Genomic DNA, 19,823 nt, shown 5'->3' on the forward strand with positions numbered 1-19,823 from the left:
CCCGTACCATCAGTTAAGTGACATCATAAAAAGCCATTTCTTAAAATTATGGCTGAATTTAGCTGATCAGATTATCAAGTCATTTTAGCTAATTAGATTTTTTCAAGTCACAGCTGCTGCAATAATCAAAATCAACACTTCACCCGAATTTGATAGTATACAATTAATATACACACGGAGATGCTTTCAGACCATTATCACATCCTCTCACCACCCAAGTGGGAAAAGGAGGTGCGATAGCACTGGAAGCGTTGTCATTCATTAATTTATGATTAACTAGGGTGGATCCATGCAGATCCACAGCTGAAGTGCCGGACAACCGTGAAGGCGGCAGGAGCTTGCTGCGGAGAAAGCCAGTTCCATCTGTCCGAGGAACCTAAACCTTTCTGACGGGCGGCCCCGCCAAAGACGCTCAAAGGACGGTGATGGGAACAGACATTCATTTCTCCACGCTCTTTTGGATGGGGGGAAGGCCACGCTGCTTGCTCCAGCGATTAACTCTTCTGCTCCAGAGGGAAACCGAGCCGGCAGTCCTGCTCAAGAGCAAAGCAGATCCGACATGGAAGTGCATTTCTGGTGCTGTTCCCCTTGCAAGAAAGGGGGAGCAAAGCAAACGAGAAAAGGCCGAAACATGAAATACGTATCGACTCTTCCAGCCGCTTCGCGAAGGCGGAGGCACAGCCCGGTACCAAAATAAGGCGCTGTGACTAAACCCACGGAATCGCCGCAGAGCGGGGCCCGCTTCTGCGGGCTGTGTGCTTCTGCGCCAAGCAGAGACCCCGCCGTTTCTCCTTCTCACTTCCCGGGGGAAGGAAAAGCAGCCGGGGCGGGGGCGGCGGAACATCGCACACTCATCCGCAGCTCGGGCTGCGCCGGTCGCGGCGGAGGAGCCGGCGGGGCGCTCCGGGGACGGCACCGCCCGCCCGGCCAAGGGCAGCGCGGCCACGGCCGGCGCCGGGAGGGCTCCGGGCTCCGCGGGAAGGCGGCGGCGCGCGTTGCGGGCGAGGGTGGAGGTCCCGCTGCATTCGCCACCGAGGCAGGACCCCGGCTCCGCGCTTACTCAGCAGCACGGCCCCAAGAGCCGGGGGCTTTCGGGGAGGCTGCAGGCAAGCACGGACCGCCGCGGCTGCAAAGGCGGCTCGCGTTAAACTCTACCCTCGGCTCGCTTAGACCCACCGACCGCTCCTCCCCGCCGCGGCTCCGGCGACTTCAAGCCACGTTTCGCGAGCGACGCCAACTCGCCGCGGGAGACCGCCGTGCCGGGGCCGCCCGGCCGGCTGCAGCGGCTTTCGGACCGGCGGGGCTTCGCACCGGGCCAAGAGGCCCCGTCCCCCCTCCGCCGCACAGCCCCGGGCTGCGGGGGAACGACGAGGCGGGCAGGGGCTCTCCCCGCCGCCGCAGCGGGCCGCCACCGCCGGGACAGGCGGCGGTGGGCAGCTCCCCGCGCCCCCCGGGCCGCTCACCTGCTGCTGGATCTTCCCATCCTCGGTGACCACCCAGTGGGTGGTGGCAGCGGCGGGCCGCGTCCCCGAGGCCAGCAGCGAGCACAGGCCCAGGGCCCAGCCGGAGAAGACCCACGCCCGCCCCAGCCCGCCCCGCCCGGACGCTCCTGCCGCCGCCATCTTCCCCAATCCCGGCCTGCCCGCACCACCCGGAACCGGAAACGCCGCCGCCGCCATTTTGGGAGGGGGCGGCCCGAGCGGGCGGTGCCTCCGGCTGCGGGGCGGTGCCGCCTCTCCGGAGGGACGGGGGCAGCGCGGGCCCCGGTTTCCCCGCCGGCCAAGTGGGGGGCCGCGGGTCGCTACCTCAGACGGCGCCGGGAGTTCCCGGCCGGGAGCCGCGCGCCCGCCCCGCCCTGCGGCAGCAGCCCTGAGGCGAAGGCGGGCGGGTGGCGGCGGCGGCGGCACCGCCCGCGCCAGGGGCCGAGGCGGGGCTGGGGGCTCCGGCTTACAGCACCGCGGATCGACGGCGCCGGGGAAGGCGAGTGCGGGTCACCGAGCCTTTTTGCGCTTCAAGCGGCCACGGGTAAGGGCACGGCCGCCGTCCGGAGCTCCAGGCTGACCTGAAATGCCAGACGAGCAGCCTGTGGCGCCGGGCGGAACGCTTCCCCCGTGAAAAATTCCCGTCTGTGTAGTGCAGGCTGAAGCGTTTGCCGCGAGAGCTCGAGGAAAGGGCCCTCTGCCCCAGTCAAACCAAACCGCACCTGCAGCTATCCACAGGTAACGCCCCTTGACTGAAGAGCCGGGTGAAGGTAGCTCCGAAAAACACATCACTCCTTTTTCCTTCTAATGCTTCTCAGTTACACAGAAAAATCTAAAAACCTCTTTCCCCTTCCAGTTAAGGGAAAATACCAACCCCGCAGCAGCAGCCTCGGTCCCCAGGCCTGAGTGAGATCGAAAAGCTGCCGAATTCAAACCTGGGTCTGTTTGACCTTTCCGAGTTCACAAGCAAGCTGCCAACAGTTCACAGAATCACTACGGTTGGAAAAGACCTGTAAGATCATCAAGTCCAACCACCAACCCAACCCCACCATGCCCACTAAACCATGTCCCACAGTGCCACGTCCACACGTTCCTTGAACCCCTCCAGGGATGGTGACTCCACCACCTCCCTGGGCAATTTATTCCAGTGTCTCACCACTCTCTCAGTAAAGAAATCTTTCCTAATATTGTTCCACTGCTTGGGGACACCGGACTTCCCAGAGCCTGTTAAGCAGTAAAACGTGCCTGTAACTCAAACCCATGGAGTAGAAACAAGAAAAAAAAAACATTTTACTAACGCTGTCATAGTGATTAAACTAATCCAAGGGATTCAGTTTCTTTGGGACAAGAGAACATATTCCCACAAGCACAATAGTTCCTCACTGCTGCCAGTTTCCACATCAGGGATATTACAGATTTCACCAAAAACCCCAGGCTGCAACTCCAAGCCACTCTTGCTCTATCGTAAGGTAGTAACAGGTTTTATTGCACTGTCAACATCTAGGAGAGTGAGTAAGACCATGAACAACTCCTTTTTGACTTGGTAATTCCCAAATAAGATATATGACAGGCAGCTTTTGCTGAATATTTTAATTCCTACCCAAAATGTTGCATTTAAAAGTTAAATTACTTAGAAGTTGAAACGGCTAATGCAGGCTTGCTAACATTTATTCCTTAGTGGCAAACAGCTCAATACATCTATAGCAATCTAAGGAGTAAGTCACTAAAACAAAAAGGTACTGCCGTACCTTTTCAGTAAGCCAACACAAAATGTTGCAGAGTAACCGTGAAACAATGAGCCAAACAAAATTACAAAATGAATTTATTCCAAAAGCGTAAGGGAACATTTACAATTCAACAAGATGGTAAACAGGTGTCTCCACAAGAACTCGCTGCATTAAAATTAAATATGAAACTGGGGGGGGGGGGGAATCTAACTACTTCTGAGGCCACAAGAACTTTGCACATCACCTCTGAAAAACAGGAGTCCCATAAACAAAACTCACTCAAAATTCAATGAGAAAATAAGCTGCTAGTACCTAGTTATTAGTCTAAATACAAGCTATGTTTAGGCTTTGAGATTACATTTTTAAATCCCCTCAAAACACAAATTATAGCCACAAGTGCAAAATGTCTTTCTTTTTTCCCCCCAATGGAAGCTTATCATCCCTCTAGTGCCTATTTTCAGTTTTCAGAGTGACATTTTGATTTCATGAATTCGTTCTCAAAAGCTCTTTGCCAAGTTTCTTGGTTTTAGTGACAAATCTGAGTTCAGCAGCTGGCACGTAATCAGAAATACAAAGTCATCTCACATGTCCTGGAATGTCCAAAGTTTGCTGCCTGCTGCTCCAGAGTTAAGCAAAAATAGACTTCTAATTTAGCATCGGCAATGTCTCTAACTTCGACATAGTTTCGGTATTCTGGATTTCTGATTGTAGTGATAAATATCAAGGAGTGTGAATGAAGACACCTGAGTCAGATTCACAAGCAAATACAAATGGAACTAGGTGGGGAAACATCACTTTCAGGCATTTATCTGTGGATATCAAATGGCTGGACAAAAAAAAAAAGGAGGGTAAGAAATAATCTTCATTCTTCTAAAGCCTAAGCTATTTTACATCAACACGCCCTGGAACACTTATTAAAATTCTTTTCCTCTGTCCCAACTTCTTTTTACTATCTGCTAATTCCTTTACAATGTTGAATGACCTGAGAAGTAAAAAATTTGAGCGGTGAGAATAAAAAAAAAGCATTGTGCTCTTACATTGTATTTTCTGGGTGTAAACCAGTAAATAAGAATCCCAAGTTGCTATGGAAAAAAATAGCATGGAATTGTTAACTTTTCCACCTGAATTGAACTACATAGCTGGAGTTTTTCCATATTACCCAAAATACAATTTTATTTATATATTTTTAAATGCAACTGTATTGGTAAAAAAACCCCAAAACAAACAAACAAACAAAAAACCAACCAACACAAAACAAAACAAAAAACCAACCCTCAAGTGCCAACTAATCCAGAAATCTGCAAAACATAGAAAAGAGCCAGGTACTGCTACGGTCCAGCTCCAGCCTATGAAGCTTAATCACTGCATCAGTCTTTACTCATTCCTGGAATAATTCTAGTCATTTATTGTTTTGTTTTTCCTGTTCATTTACTGAAATTTCACGGCATAGCTATATGCACATATTCATATTAAACATTAAAAATTCATTTGCAAAACATCACTTTTGCATTACAATGCACGGAGAAGAGTAAGATGTGCAAACCAAAAAACACCACATTCTCCACATCGCTAAGTAAAAAGACTGCTTCATGCTACAAGCAAAATAAATTTCCATTCATGTTGCAAACTTTAAAAAAAAAACAGCATGTACCTCATTCAATTCCATTTAAAAAAGTAAATCAAAGCAAATTTAACAGTGGTACTCTTCTCCACATATTGCAAAATATGGTTACAGATGGGGAAAGGATTACTTCAGCTGCTAAGCTTATCTGACGTATCTGTTGTCATGCCCTTCCTGTCCATTACTTAATACATAAACTCAATTATATAGTTTCAGTTATGCAGTAGCTGATTTTTAGGTTAATATACAAACTGTCAAGATGTAGCTTTTGATAAAACATCTACACTCTTTTCCAATTTTGAATAAATCCTGAAGACACTTCAAAAATAAGAACCCAAAACTGCTGACTGTAAGCATCCAAAAATACAGTTGTAGTTTCACTGTGGACAAGTTGTAGTCCGTTAGAAAAGTAGATCATACATACAAAGGTATAAAGAACATTTAAGTCAGTCTTAGTGGAAGGCAGTCCTTGAAGGAAACAATACTCCAAGCAAACTTGCTGAGTAGCACTTTCACTTTAGCCCTTCAGGGCCACGGAAGATTTAGCGGTCTACTCAGTAGATTCTTCCTCGGCTACGATTGCCACGTCCTCCCCAGCCTCTTCCTCGTCCACCCCGGAAACCACCTCTTTGCTCTGAAATAAAAGTCAAAACTTTTCATACAGGTTTTATGCTGTACACAGATTAACACTGAATAGCAATAACTGGAGGTATTGAAGGCTGACTTAGGTTTCTGGGGTTAATGCTGCTTATATACCATGAGATCTCCCAGCTATGCTTTGATGGATGGCAGACCCCACTAATTGTAAAAGGAGGTCATGAGAACTAGCCTCTCTAAACGGAGTCTTTCCGCACACTAATACTATGAAACGTAACTGCCCCGTTATTTTAGAACGACACTTGGGCCAATCCATTATCACAGAACGGAAAACTGGTCTGTAAAGAACTTCACCAGGCTACCTAGCTCATCCTGTCCAGTAACACCATGTCGATCTTGGGGTGTTTGACTTGCTCCTAGTTATTTTACAAAATGATGGAAAACCACAACTTTGTCAGTCTAGCTGACCTTTTCTATCCTTAACTTATCACCAGCATACTTAAGTTTTTTTGCTGGGCTGGCATCTTAACTATATCCAGTTAAAAATCTTAGACATAGACGCACAGAATCATAGAATTGTTTAGGTTGGAAAAGACCTTTAAGATCAAGTCCAACCATAAACCTAACACTGCTAAACCATGTCCCTAAGCGCCTCATCCACACGTCTTTTAAATACTTCCAGGGATGGTGACTCCACCTCCCTGGGCAGCCTGTTGCAATGCTTCACCACTCCCTCAGGAAAGACATTTTTCCCAATATCCAGCCTGAACCTCCCCTGTCGCAACTTGAGGCCATTTCCTCTTGTCCTGTCACTTGTCACTTGGGAGAAGAGCCCAACACCCACCTCACCACAGCACCCTTTCAGGTAATTGCAGAGAGCGATGAGGTCTCCCCTCAGCCTCCTCTTCTCCAGGCTAAACAACCCCAGCTCCCTCAGCCGCTCCTCGCATACCACACAAACTATTTGTATACTGTAGACAATTAATTATTCCTTTCCCTTTGTTATGAACAAATCTGATCACAGCAAAAAAACCTACAAAATATTTTGTTAAAGTTTCTTCGGATTTGTTTGAAAATACATCAAACTCATTCCCCTTCTATGCTTTCTCTTCATGTACAGTCTTAAAATACAGGTCATGTTAATCTACAAAGAGAACTGGGTGCTTATTTTAGAGTACAGGAATCAAAAGCTGATCAGAGGCCTAAGCATCTCATTAACAAGAAACAGTAGCAAGCAATAAAACATTTTTGGTTGAAAACTTCCTGATTTTTAGAACTGTAGGACTACAAGCTTAACTTAAAAGATGCAGGTGCATCACCTGAAGTCTGCAGTAAGAAATTTGCAGAAGATTTTATCTTTTCTCTTTGTTTTGTGTATAAGACAGTGCTTTGTATCGGTTTTTGAACCTAGGGGGGCATGGGCGACGACAATCTGTCATAGCAGGCTGTTTACTTGACAGAGGTAAGACCAATGGGCCTACGGGGAAGACAACAAGAACGGGTTGCTGCCGCTGTTGGGCCTATTCATCCAGTCTGGAACTGCTCTCACATTTTGCCCTGAGATACGACTTGCAGAGAGACAGAATCACTCCGACTGGGAGCATGAGGACATAACTGTGCACATGCACAGGGAACCTGGCCATTCCCAGAAGTTCTGGATCAGCATCAGCAGTGGCTGTAGCAGGAACTCAGCACAGTCCCAACCGTGTGACAGGAGGTGGCGCAGCTCTGCCATCTGCAGAAACTGGTCTGTCCAATGGGAAATTTGGGGTGCGAGTGCCGTGTCATAATAGAGAACGCAGCAGTTCGATTACTATGTATTAAAACACTACTAAAACTAACTTGCAAATGACCTATAGTTTATAGGCTGTTAACACTCAAACCACTGTAATAGTTCAACAGCTAGAAAGAGACCGTTACACACAAAAATTGATGACAGTACAATTTGATCTTCCCAGAATGTGAGATTAAGTTGACAATTTGTTTGATCCCCCTGCCCCAAGGCACAACTGTCACTAGATGAAGTTTTTCCAAGCTGCCTAACTTACCGTAAGAAAAACTACCCAGGTTACTGCTGTATTTGCCACTGGGAGGATTATATATTTGCCTGGCATCCCTTTTTGGTCCTGCTGAAGCCTTCTTTGGGGGTGAACTCGAGGTTGTATCTTCACTTGCTCTTTTTTGACTGACAGAAGAAAACAAAAACAGATCATTACACCCCTGTGGTGACAAGTACAGGAATAGCAATTCAGCCTCAAAGACTAACCACTGGAAGCTAGCAGCAGCTAATGAAGATGCCCTGAATAATACTTCAAAAGAGGAAGTAAGCCAGTCTCCAGCTGATTCGGTCTATTGTATCCCTAAAGCAAGACTAAGACTATCACTCCACAGCCTTCGTTCCTTCCAGGATGGGTGTTATTTTTGATTGTGAAACTTTTAGCTCACGTGCTATCTATTACATATACACAGCTTGGGATCTTTACTTTGTAAACAGCAAAAATTACCACCACCATTTTCTTTTTTTATGAAAAACTCTTACCTTGCATCTGCCTTCTGTACTGGTTTCCAGGACAGTGTAACTGTACTTTTATAAGAAGGAGGAATGTGGAAGAGATCCTATGGAGGCAAAATCGGACAGTTTATTCTACAGTTAAATTCATGTCGATTGCACTTCAAAATTTTAGCTACCTACTGAGACTCCAGAAAAATAGTTACCCTCCAACAATTTTAAATCCTTTTTGAAGTCCCATGGCAGAGGGAGAAGGCAGCAGTGGCTAACAGCCTTATCTGGCTGCCTTAGCCCATACACTTTACTAGGAAATTCAAATGAGATTTAAATTAACAGACTAGTGTCTTATACTGGCATAATATGCTTTCTCTGTCTTTATACTGGCATAATACGCTTTCTCTGTTCTCCCTATGTACGTCAAGCATCTTAATGAACTACAACGGCTCCTACAGGGAGACATCTGATATCCCTGCTATGACGGTAAAAGACAGGCTTCTCAGTACTGTGGGCAAAGTTTTTGGCTTATTATGGTGATTGACGGTGAGGGATGGGAAGTGAGGAAAGAGAGGAAAAGGTGGTTAGAAGAAATCAGAGTAGTTTCAAGAGTTCTGTATGGAGGTCTCTTTCTGCAGCCCATCTCTCCCAGACTCTTTGGAGAAAAAGGTTCTGTACAGCAGCTTGCCTTGCCTGCTCCCTCCTTTACAACCCCTTGCACATCTTCAAACTATTCCTGACCCCTCCCCACCACTGCAGAAAAGGGAAATGACAAGGAAAAGCCCAGCCAGAATCCAGAGACTCCTAAAGCAAGGTCTTCTGCTCCTGTGGACAATTAGTGCTGCAAAAAAAAAAGGGCCTCAACACCCTATCCCAACGGCAGCAGCAGCAAAGGCTAACCAGCTTGCATAAACAGCAGGTCCACATCTCTTCAGAAACAGTAAAGCGGGCAGCAACCCTGAGCTGGCTAACACTGACTAACTTAATAACACGATACAACTTAGTTCAAATCTATTCCTTTTTTTTGCACAGGCTCATAATGTGAGGACTTACCTTGATTAAAACATTAATGTTATTGGTTATTTTCAAGGCAACCACTTTAATCTTGTTCTGTAAAAAAAGAAACACCACTGAACACCTATTCTAGTAGCTTTAAATTATGCCAGCTGCATTTGATGAAGTGGTAACATTAAACTGACTGCTCTTCCTAGTGAATTGCTATAGCAATAAGTAATAGTTGAAGGTGTGTACACTTCTGAGTTTTCATTACAACTATTTGTAGGCTTCTTGCAGTTTTACACTAACCAGTTGCTTTTAACGTTCCAGCGTACTTCCCACTAAAATTTTGATCCCCCCTCAATATGTGAAAATTTCCCCTTCAAAACAAAACGCGGAGCAGAGTTAAGCCATATACATGTGGATGCAGAGAGTAGCTGACAATAGAAACTAAAAGATCATCTTAGCTTGCAAAATGCAGCATCAGGTAAGATGCAGTTGCAAGAGATCTTAGCAATATTATTCCCTTAATCTATTTGCATGCTTACAACAAGACTGCAGCCTATCACTGTGTACCGCTGGTTACTTCGGTAGGCTCAATTAGAAAAATCAGAATTCCTGAACAATATTTACCTCCTCTGTTTTCAAGGCTTCCCCTGTTTTTCCTTGAAGTGCTAGGCGAAGCTGTCGAATATACACCTGCAACCCTCGAGCAAAATACTGTAGCCTAAAAAATTTAAAAGCAATCTGTTAATAAATTTTACATATTCCCATTAAATAAAAGCATAAGCAAAGGGAAGCTGTCATCTCATTTTTCTCCCCTTCAAGAAAAATGCTCAAAATACGTCTTCTATCAATCTGATTTGTGCTTCTTTAGCATCCAGACAGTAATAATTCACACTTTCTAACAGAACTCTAACACCTGCCTCTAAATGATTACCTGATTTTAAAATCTTTCAATTTCTCTGCATTCAGCTTGGCTGTGAGGAAGTCCGGAAGTTTACGACCCAGCTGATGGAAGCTATACAATAAACACTCCACATAACTGAATTGCAGCTTGGGCTCTTCATTGCCAGCATTTTCCCCATTCTCCGCCTCCTCTGGAGGAAGGGGCATATACTCCTAATGAACAGAAAAGAAAAACAAACGCATGAGACACATTTATGCAGACTGACCGTTCTTTTGCAGTGTTTGAACTGCAGGGTTTATTTATGCTGACAATTAAGAAGTATCCCCCATCCCTACACTAACGTGATGAACTGCTGCATGAAATCCTGGTGCGGGTGCTTTGCCTACACTCACGTGACTTGACACCTCTGACTGGGAGGAAGTATTACGGAAGCACTGCTCCCACAGGAAGCAGCAATGTACTGCACCAGTGCTTCTGAAACAGCGCTGCATTGGCTTAAAACTGTCAGTGCAGATACAGCCTTTAATGAGATCAACATGAGTCTCTCATGACGATGAAATTTAAAAAGAACAAACCCACATGAGTCTACTGGATTAAAAGCATTATGCAGGTAACAGCTCTCTGTATCTACCAAGGCTCTGAATTGCAAAGTGATGTTTGACCTTATATTTTGGACAGAGCTATCTTTGAAACAGCCACTTTAGAAAAAGGATAAACAGATTAACAGATAAAAATAACTTGTTTTAATGAAAAATTTTTTTTTTAAAAAGTGTTTTACATGAGTAAAAATTGAATTAGCCTTACCAGTAATTTATCAAACAGCTTCTTCAAATTCGATTCAAGCTTTTCCATATCGCCACAAAATGAACTCATTTCAGCAAGAAGCTTCAAAACCTACACATAAGGATAGCCTGGTTTTTGTGTGTTAACTGGAAAGTACAAAGGCTTAACTTTCAACCTAAAAGCGATTATCGCATCAGTATGGCTGGCAGAGTAGAGGTCAGCTATTACAATTAAACCCCCCCAAATATCAGGACAGAATAGAAGGAGGAACATCCCTAGTCAGTTTTTCATGTCCTCAAACAGAAACACAGGTTCGTGTGTCTAATCCCAACAAGCACCATTAGTCAAGAAGTAAACAAAACTTCATCTCCAACGTCTGCAGCACAGCTCACTTTCAAAGTGAGATTCACAGAGATCTAACTGAAGCTGCAGCACTGATTAATGTAAGCAAAATTACAGACATTAAACCACTCCCTTAGGAGACTAAATTACGACAAGCCATGCAACAATCATTTCAGTAAATGCTATGTGCTTAAAAAAATTGACAGTAATATGAAAATGATTACACTGATCTACTTATTCTAGCCTTGCCTCAAAAGCTCGGGACAAATGACACGTGCTTTAAAAGGCAATGCTCAGTAATTCCTCAATACAGCAAACATTTTTTTTTTCCCCTTAGTGTAGCTAGTTTTCCTCCAAGCCAAGAGTTGAAAACCACTTACGAAAGGAGTTTGCAATTTTTAAGATAGCTGTCTTTGTCTAAGATGCTTGGTTTTTACAATTTGAAAGACATTTTAGCTTTGGCTTACCTCTAACTGGATATCAAGACCCTCCACTGGAGTAGTCAAAGAACTGAGGTTTGGCAGAACATGCTCACAGAAGTAAGTAACAAATTTTGTGGAATGAACATTTTTCTGAAAAAAACACCACACATTATTCAGGCTACTCTTCGAGTTTGAAAGACTTCAATGTTTTTCCCTCATCGCTCCACCACCCTTATGAACACCTACCATGCAAGTATACCTCAGAGCTTTATTAAACTTCCCTCTAACTCCTAAAATGCAGAGACCCTTCCAGGTAGCTTAAACTCTGCCCGCAACAGGGGCGGAAAAGACTGCCTGTAACCCAAGCACAGGCCTTTAAGTGCTGCAATTGCCTGGCACCAGACTTGAAATAATCAAACGCATGCATATATGAACCTAACGTGAGAATCTTGTTATAATTCACTGTAACATCTTAAATGTTAAAGAAAATGCTGAAGACCAGAGAACAACACAAAAGCTCTTTGTATTCGGAGGCTTTAGGGATGTTTTCCAGCATTTTAATAGATTAGAAGCCAAAGATGGAGAAGTACTGATACACTGTCATTCTAACAACCATTGAGAACACCAAAGAGAAGCTACAGCCGTTAGCTTCCCACAATATTCCTCATGCAAAGCAAATAAATACATACTGAGAAGAGTGGCACTGCCTGCCGAGTACACTGGAGAAGTCTGTCCACACAATCCGGATCAGATGGATTGAATGTTTGTTCCAGGTCAGCTTGTTCGGCTACCAGCTCTACCAGTTGTTGCCTCCCACTTACTGTCTGTAAGCTTTTTAATCCAGACAATATTTTCATGAATAGAACAAATTCCTCGCCCGTCACATCTTCCAGCACCTTAACAGAACACCAGAAAACATCTTTCTATGGTGGCAATTTGAAAACCTCCAGGTCAAACCTACTCGATTTGAAAAGGTAAAGTATGCAAATATTTAGCATTTAAATTCAACTTCCAGTTATCTAAAAACATAAGTTTAAAGGAATACATGAAAACATGCAGTATAATTGTATGCACCTCCAAACAAGTCACCAAGAATAGGAGCCAGGTTCTTTATTGAGGTGGACAGGATGAGAATGAGACAATGATATAAAACTGAAATGGGAGGTTCCAACTGATGAAGAAAAAACCCAAAGGCCACGTTGAGGACAATTAAACACTGGAGCTGGTTGCCCAGACAGTATGGGAAATCTCCATCCTTAGAGGTTTTCAAACCCTAACTGGACAAAGCACTGAGAAATCTGATCTAAAATCAGCCAAGCATGATTCACTGAGGTGATTGATCTCCTGAAGTCCCTTTCCAAGATGAATGTTTCTGTGATTCTAATAAGAGTCGCTCTTACGAAGTGAGAAGAGCCCAGCATTATTTTAACATTCCCACAAAAAACGACGCAAAAATTTTAACATTCCCACAAAAAGACCGCATTTGTACAATGCTTAACTCTACATGTGGTTTAAACAAACAGACCTCCAAAGCAACGCCAGCAACAAGGGATGGTTTAATAATAATTAAGTTTGTACTGAAATAAAACACTCACCTTCTTTGATTCAGTCAATATGAACTCTTCTACCTCCTTTGTCATCACCTCCTCAGGCAGGGTTTTCAGTTTTGTAGAGAGGAACTTGATGGCTCGCTCTCTCACAATATCCTCTCCCTGAAGAATCTGACTGAATAAGCCTCCCAAAGTCCCTGAATGGAAAATAAATCAGGTAACGCAAAGTATTTTAGAAGTTAAGAGCTGAATCTTCTATGCAGAAGAAAGAATTTTCCTCCTGTAAGACTCCATGACACATTTGAAACTAACTGCTACACTAACTTTTAAGAAAACCCACGATTTTCATGTAGCCTGACATAAGAATTCACATTCTTTTACTGGTCTATATAATTCAGATCCACAGTTATTAAAAAGTTCAGTAGCGTTTGTAGAGACAAACACTCATTGTTTAGTTTTAACTTTTGCATTGTACTAAGAAGATACAAAATTGAGTCCTGTTCTCATCCTACTAGAGACTGGGAAGCATTAACAAAAGACAGTTATAGCAAAATGTGTCCTTTACCTTTAGCGTCCATCTTAAATATACTCAGCAAAGCATTGTTCACCAAATTGAATTCTGCAGAATCATCTGAAGAGAGAAAAAACCTGATATGCATATCCTTGAAATGCAAACATAAGAGCAGAAAAACAAAGAAAAATTTCTGATATCACACAAGAAGTATCCTATCCTCAGCATTTAATTATAAACAACATGACTTGTATTTTTAACGACTACTAGACTGAGGAAGTAGAAAGCCACGATTATGAAAGCTGGAAGGAAAACAAAAAGTTATTTGCCACTTGAGCCTCCCTGCCAAAAGTTTAACATTACAAACTTGATAGGGCTGAAAACTTGAAGGGAAGTTAGTAATCAATATATTTAATAATTTTAAGGAACAGCTGAATAAACAAGCTGACCTTTACCAAATTAAGGCACTCCTAAATGATCTACCGTATTTCTAGGTGGGAGAAAATTTTCCTCTTGAACTAAACGGAGAAATGTGTAAATCTCAAAAAAAAAGTCTCTTCTGAGAAGCCTAGAGACTTAATCATAGCTTTTTAATACAAATTTGAACATCTAATATTGAGCACTCCATAACTTACTGAGATTAAAAAGATTTATTTAATGTATTAAATTCTGAATTAAGTATTTTGTACCAAAAATACATTGTATGGAAGAAAATGCCTTCAGGATTTTTAAAGTTCCTGAGTACCTGGATTAGAAAACCAATAACTCTTTTTCAGAAGGCAATTTGCTGCAGTCCGTAACTGGAGGGTGTTGTTTGTTTTTTTTTCTTCCCTTTTTCTACAGATGCTTTCAGAGAACTTGAATGAAAAAAAATTGTTATATTTAAAAAAAGATTTTCAGTTTAGATTAGAATAATTTGCAACCTTTCAGCAGAAGTAGCAGCATAACTGTACAGCAAATATAAAGAGGGGGAAAAAAGAGCAGAAGCAGGACACGGATGGCACTGGGACAGACTGCTTTGTAACAAAGTATGAATCAACAGAAAAAGTTTTACAGAGCAAAACTGTATACATTTTTAGGTGTGCCAGAGGAGATAAGCCAGGAAACTACCGATGTCTCCTACCTGACTGTAGAAGCTGGGTCAGTATATCTGCTACCCGAGGAAGATTATCTCCAGTGGCAAACTGAGGCAATTCTTTGATTGCTTGTCGCCGGATCTGTCAAAATTGTATTGTGGAAATAGAAAGTGTAAAAAAATTAAAGTAATTACAAAAAAAATATCAGGCAATTCAACTACCAAAGTTTGGCAGAAAAATCAGCCAAATTTGAGAAAATGACCACATATTCTTTTAACATGAGTATCATATTCAGAAAGCGATGTTCAAGTTTCAGACTTTAATGGCAGTCCAAACTTCCTATTTGCTATGAAACTATTACGATGTATTTATGAAGAAAATAAATATATTCTTCTTAGATCTAAGCAGCCCTGGAAAAAAACAAATTCAAACAGCACCTCTCTTCACAAAATCGTTCATTTTGTCAACAAAATAAAGGGCTGGAATCTGTGTCATTATGGAGTCTTTGCCAACAGGAAGGATAGTTTACCAGTTGTGCATATGGCAGAGAAAACCTCTAGGTTTTGTTCCCAGCACTGACAAAAATCCTTGAAAGATCTGCCCAAATCACTGAAGATATGATAACCAAAGATGGTTCAAAGGTACAGCTTCTATCAACACCACAGAAGCAGCATGAAGCATCTCAAGACTTCTGCAAGAATAACATTCAGAATCATGGTTCTCAGGTGTGAACAAAATTTTCTTGCCCCCCAGCAGGATTTACTAGAATAAATTACTAGAAAGTTATTTCTGAAAGGAAAAAATGTAATAGATATTCAAGTCAACTGTATCTAAGTTTCCTTCTACAGAGCTATTCCTTTGACCAATGATGGGAGTGAAAAAGACAAATGAAAACTGATGTATCTTCCTGTACTGCCACACAATAGATTCTTCTACTGCAGGAACACAACTAAGTATTCTTAAGTTTTCCAAAGACCAACCCTCCCCTCCCAAAAGACATAGCCTATTAAAAAAAAAAAAAAGAATAACAAAACAAATTCAACGTCTCAACTTGCTACAAGGTTCTTATTCTTACAGAAACATCTTCATCCTCACAGAGGTCCAGCTGGGCGTTGATAGCTGAGTCAGCTAGCTCAGGAAAATGCTTGAAGAACTTCGGAATAAACTGGGCTGCAAGTCTTTTCTCCTTGGCACCTCCTTTCACACCATCCAAGATCGCCTGGTACGCATCCTTATGCTGAAAGAGGAACAACGGAATACACAAACAGAAAAATCTTGGGGTGTTCTCAGGACAAGGAAAGCATTTTTTTCTCTTTCATTCACTTCAGCTATTTAAGTGAACTATATTATACAAGCTTCACACAAATAAATAAATAAATTTATATCTCAAACCAATATAACTGTGCCAATTTTGTAAAATTTGCCTCTATTGATTAGTTTTTACTGTTATTCTGGTTCCTCTGTCTGTTCAAGTGCTCACTGTTCAAACTGCCAGCCCTCAGGCTAACAGCTCTCACACACCACTTGTGATCAGATTAGTGCAGACTCAAGGAATTACGTGATCACCTTCACTGAACTTGGGCAGTTTTTCAAGGAGTTTTTGCCTTCTGTCTGCTTGTTTATTGTCTCTCAAGTAGAGGTTACCTCTCTCAACAACTGTGCCACTGGAACAGATCCCGAATGATTTTTAACTTACATTGTGCTAAAGCATCTTTGGCGTCTATTCAAGCAGTTAACTTAATCTGAGATAAAACATAGTTCTTGAAAAGATGTGTTAACAGAGACTAGATAAAAAAAAAGAAATCCCCAGTTGAAATATAGAAATAAACACTTCAGCAACAGAGTAGAAAATTCTCTAGCTGCTCCAACTAGAATCACACAGGCGTTTCTGATTTTGTGCCTGCAGGACTGAAACTTTAGAATAAATGGAACTCTTCACCGTGGTTAGCTTCCTGTTTGAGAAATAAAAGTCAGCATTGTTAGGATGCTAGCAGAAATCAGAACCTTCTATCATTAAAGCATTCTTTCCACAACCATGAGGAAAATTAGACAACTCCCCTACTTTGAACAGCTACGTCAACAGCAGAGGACACTTTGCTTTATTTACACTACATTTCCCAGAGCCACATACATCATCACCCCTACTCCACATAAAAGTTCACCCACAGCAAATAGAGATACTCATTTACAAAGCAGTATGGTGCATTAATTCCCTCTAAAGGTGAGCTGTATTTTAGCATTCAGTACCAAGGCTCCTTGAACACTCCCTACACCTTGTTGATAGGTCTCCGTGTTGCCAGATTCTGAACTTCTGATCTGGAAGAAGAATAACCAAGGCAAAAAATGGTTGCTTTTCAACTGATCTACATCGCCATCCAGTTTGCTCTGTAGCTGTGCCAACACAGTGCACTCAACAGCAAAGGCAGGAATAAGCCAGCACAAACTAATAGTGAAATACACATTCTTGTCATCACAGGTTCTCAAACTGAACATTAAGAACAACTTTGTTGGGGAACAAATTACTTAAACTTAATACATATTTAAAAAGCATTCATACAGCAACGAAATAGAGTAGCTTGTGTTCCACAAATTTGTATTACTGCATGCTAACTACTCCTATCATTCAGGCAAAATACAGTTCAGGCAGGAGTCTCTTTTACCACTGAATGCTCAGGACAAAAGCAGGCAACTGCAGAAGCACTGTGATCCTTGTTTTCCACGTTTCCTCCCAATCTGTAACACAAGAACGTCCTAAGCCAGAGACAGTGTCCAGACCTTTATTTTTAATATCTGTCAACTGACCAACCATCCATTAATTTCTCTAGATTAGTTCTTGAAGCAATTCATACTCTATAATGTCCTGTGACAAGTTTCACAATGTGTTACAGAGAAAAGTTCGTCTTCCTCTTTTATTTTAAGCATGCTTCCTAATAGTTTTTTTCAAGTTCTCACCTTCATTCCACTTATGAGGCAGACTCATCATACCCGAGCCCCTTCCTCAACTGAAACACTCTTTTACAAGCTGAATACTTCCAGTCTTTTAAATGACTCCTCTTAATGTCATACTTCTGGCTGTTCCCTTGCTCTTCTTCTCACGTTCAAAGCTTCTTTTTTGAGACAGGGTGACTATGACTTTTTGTAGTGAGAGATCATGTTCATAAGGTTGTTAAGAGATAATAAAGTAATAAGTGGGATAAAACTGATGCATAAGGAACAATTACTCATGGCTTCTCAGAATGCAAAAATTGGAGACATCAAGTAAGATTATGAAATGACAAGTTCAAAGGAGGTAACTCCTTTACAAAGGTTAATGAAGTAATGGAACATCTTGCCACAGAACGTTTGTATGCCAGAAATAAAATCAGTCAAAAAAAGCATCAGAAAAGGTCGCTGAAGAACAATCTAGCAAGATACACTAACTACAAAGACACTTATCTCTGGCTCTGGAAGCCCACAAGCTGTAGAGAGGCAAAGCTGGGAGAGCAGATCAGACATCATCATTCTATACTTACCCTCAGAGGCTCTTACACACCTGCTATCGATCGCTGTCACAGGCTGCATTTCTTAACTACACTGGAGTTTGTTCTACCCGAGATGGCCATTCCTATCTTACAGGAGCTACTCACAATAGTCGAAGTTATGATGGCCTACGTATTTGTAAAACGGGCACAGTAGTAGCATCTGTTTTATTCTGCATCTCTCCCCATAGTTCCCAACATTTTAGTTGGAATTTTTGGTTGGCTGAAATGATGTTTTTGTTGGACTGCCTGCAATGATGCTTTGTTTCACCAGGGCAAAATTACACAAGCGAAGCGAATGGACTTGAATTAAAAAGAAAAAAAACTTTTTTAAAAAAATACCTAAGCAACCACCACATTATTTGTTCTTTTAAAGAACTTTCCAAATGACCTTGCACAGTAGTATCTAGTTTAAAATCCACTGCTAGATAGGTATGTGCAAAGCTACTTTCCTACTTATGCACATTATGACCAAAAAAAAAGTATCTTCAGCTTTTTCAGGTAGCCATTCAGTAACACAAGAGCCTAATGCAATTCAAAAACTAGTTTTAACTAACCATAATATTTTGTACTGGTAAGTCATCCTCTTTTTTTTTTTATTAATTCAATAACAGTATAAACAAACGGCACATCTTGCCAGGATTTTACAGGTAAAAATCTCCTTTAGCCGTGAGGATCGACCTTCCATTCTTGCCTTAAGGAAAAAAACAATAAAAATGCTGTAGGCAGTTATCAAACCATAATAGACTTCACCTTCCTCCAACAAGTCTTTTAACAAGAGAGCCTGCCAGAAGCTCTCCGGAAGTGCAAGTGCGCTCTATCAGATCTGGATGACCACCGGGGTCTTCTTCAAGGCCTGAATTCGCCAGGCGAAAACACCCCGCCCCCATGCAAAAAGCAATCTGACTCTAGCTAATAAACTACCTAATATCCGCGACGCCACGTTTAAAAGGAGAGGTGCCGACAGGACGGGACGAGGCGACTACTGCAAACGCGACGTGAGCCGCCACCGTCCTTGCAGAACGGAAAACGCGAAGCTCACCTCTACCCGCCCCGGGTCCTGAGGAAACCTACACCGAGAACAGCCCCGGGGGTTGTCCGGCGGTGCGAGCAGCTCCTCCGGCGGCATCCCGTCCCCTTCACCCACCACCCGCCCCGTCTCAGCCCCCCCCCAACCCGGAACTCCCCGCGGCGGCGCCGCCGCGCTACTCGAGCCCGAGGCCTAGCGAGGCCCTGCAGGCCGCAGCCACGCCGCACCTGGCCCGCCGTTTCGGTGGCGTCCGCCAGGATCCCGTAGTTGCGGTAGAGCTCCTCCACGGTGGGCATGGTGCGGCGGGGAAGGGGCAAAAACCGCCGCTGCAACCGAGACCGCCACTGACGCCGCCGCCGCCGCCGCTGCTCGGGCCGCCGCTACCGCTCGGGCCGCCGCCGACAGCACCAACGAGGCGGAAGTCCTAGAGCGGCGGGGTGGTGATGTCTGCCTAGCGCCCCCAAGCGGTTGGCGGTGGAACTGCCGGACAGCGTTAAAGGCCGGGGGGGGGCGCGGAGCGCGGGTGTGGGTGCGCGGAGCGCTCCGCGCTCCGCGCACCCACACCCGCGCTCCGCCCCCCCCCCATATATTCCATACCAATGGAGCTTAGGTGATATTAAACCTATCTAAGTTCAGTTTAAATAGGAGTACCCCAGCTCCTGCTCGTGTCCGGGTTTCGGTAATGGGAGCGCGAAACGTAACATCCCCTCACAAACGCCTGGTGCTAAAAATATTTCAAAATTCGCTGTTTTTTAC

The 19,823-nt window shown here is 43.4% G+C and overlaps 2 protein-coding genes across 2 annotated transcripts in view; both read right to left on the minus strand.

Annotated features, from left to right (window-relative positions):
* TTC17 (tetratricopeptide repeat domain 17) overlaps positions 1-1,700 on the minus strand; it is a 65,570-nt gene extending 63,870 nt beyond the window's left edge. The window contains exon 1 of the mRNA XM_059819268.1: positions 1,464-1,700. Coding sequence (XP_059675251.1) covers positions 1,464-1,679 — 216 coding nt within the window. The 5' untranslated portion in view covers positions 1,680-1,700. The remainder of the gene's footprint in view (positions 1-1,463) is intronic.
* A 1,588-nt stretch (positions 1,701-3,288) lies between these two features.
* Positions 3,289-19,414, minus strand: API5 (apoptosis inhibitor 5). Its single transcript, XM_059819330.1, has 14 exons — positions 19,295-19,414; positions 15,595-15,756; positions 14,567-14,660; positions 13,498-13,563; positions 12,978-13,129; positions 12,072-12,278; positions 11,428-11,532; positions 10,640-10,729; positions 9,866-10,047; positions 9,559-9,652; positions 8,983-9,039; positions 7,966-8,042; positions 7,475-7,611; positions 3,289-5,463 (listed from the first exon to the last, which is right to left on the minus strand). The coding sequence occupies exons 1-14, from the start codon at positions 19,361-19,363 to the stop codon at positions 5,384-5,386; spliced, it is 1,572 nt and encodes a 523-aa protein (XP_059675313.1). The 5' UTR covers positions 19,364-19,414; the 3' UTR covers positions 3,289-5,383.
* Positions 19,415-19,823: the final 409 nt, after the last annotated feature.

This window comes from Gavia stellata, chromosome 7 (assembly GCF_030936135.1).
Source record: "Gavia stellata isolate bGavSte3 chromosome 7, bGavSte3.hap2, whole genome shotgun sequence".
NCBI lineage: Eukaryota > Metazoa > Chordata > Aves > Gaviiformes > Gaviidae > Gavia > Gavia stellata.

Coding starts and splice junctions, on each gene's coding strand:
- API5 (XM_059819330.1), bottom strand. CDS start 19,363: ATGCCCACCGTGGAGGAGCTCTACCGCAACTACGGGATCCTGGCGGAC. Junction 11,533..12,071: donor AGGCAGTGCCACTCTTCTCA/GTATGTATTTAT, acceptor TGTTTTTTTCAG/AAAAATGTTCATTCCACAAA. Junction 10,730..11,427: donor GTCTTGATATCCAGTTAGAG/GTAAGCCAAAGC, acceptor CCTTATGTGTAG/GTTTTGAAGCTTCTTGCTGA.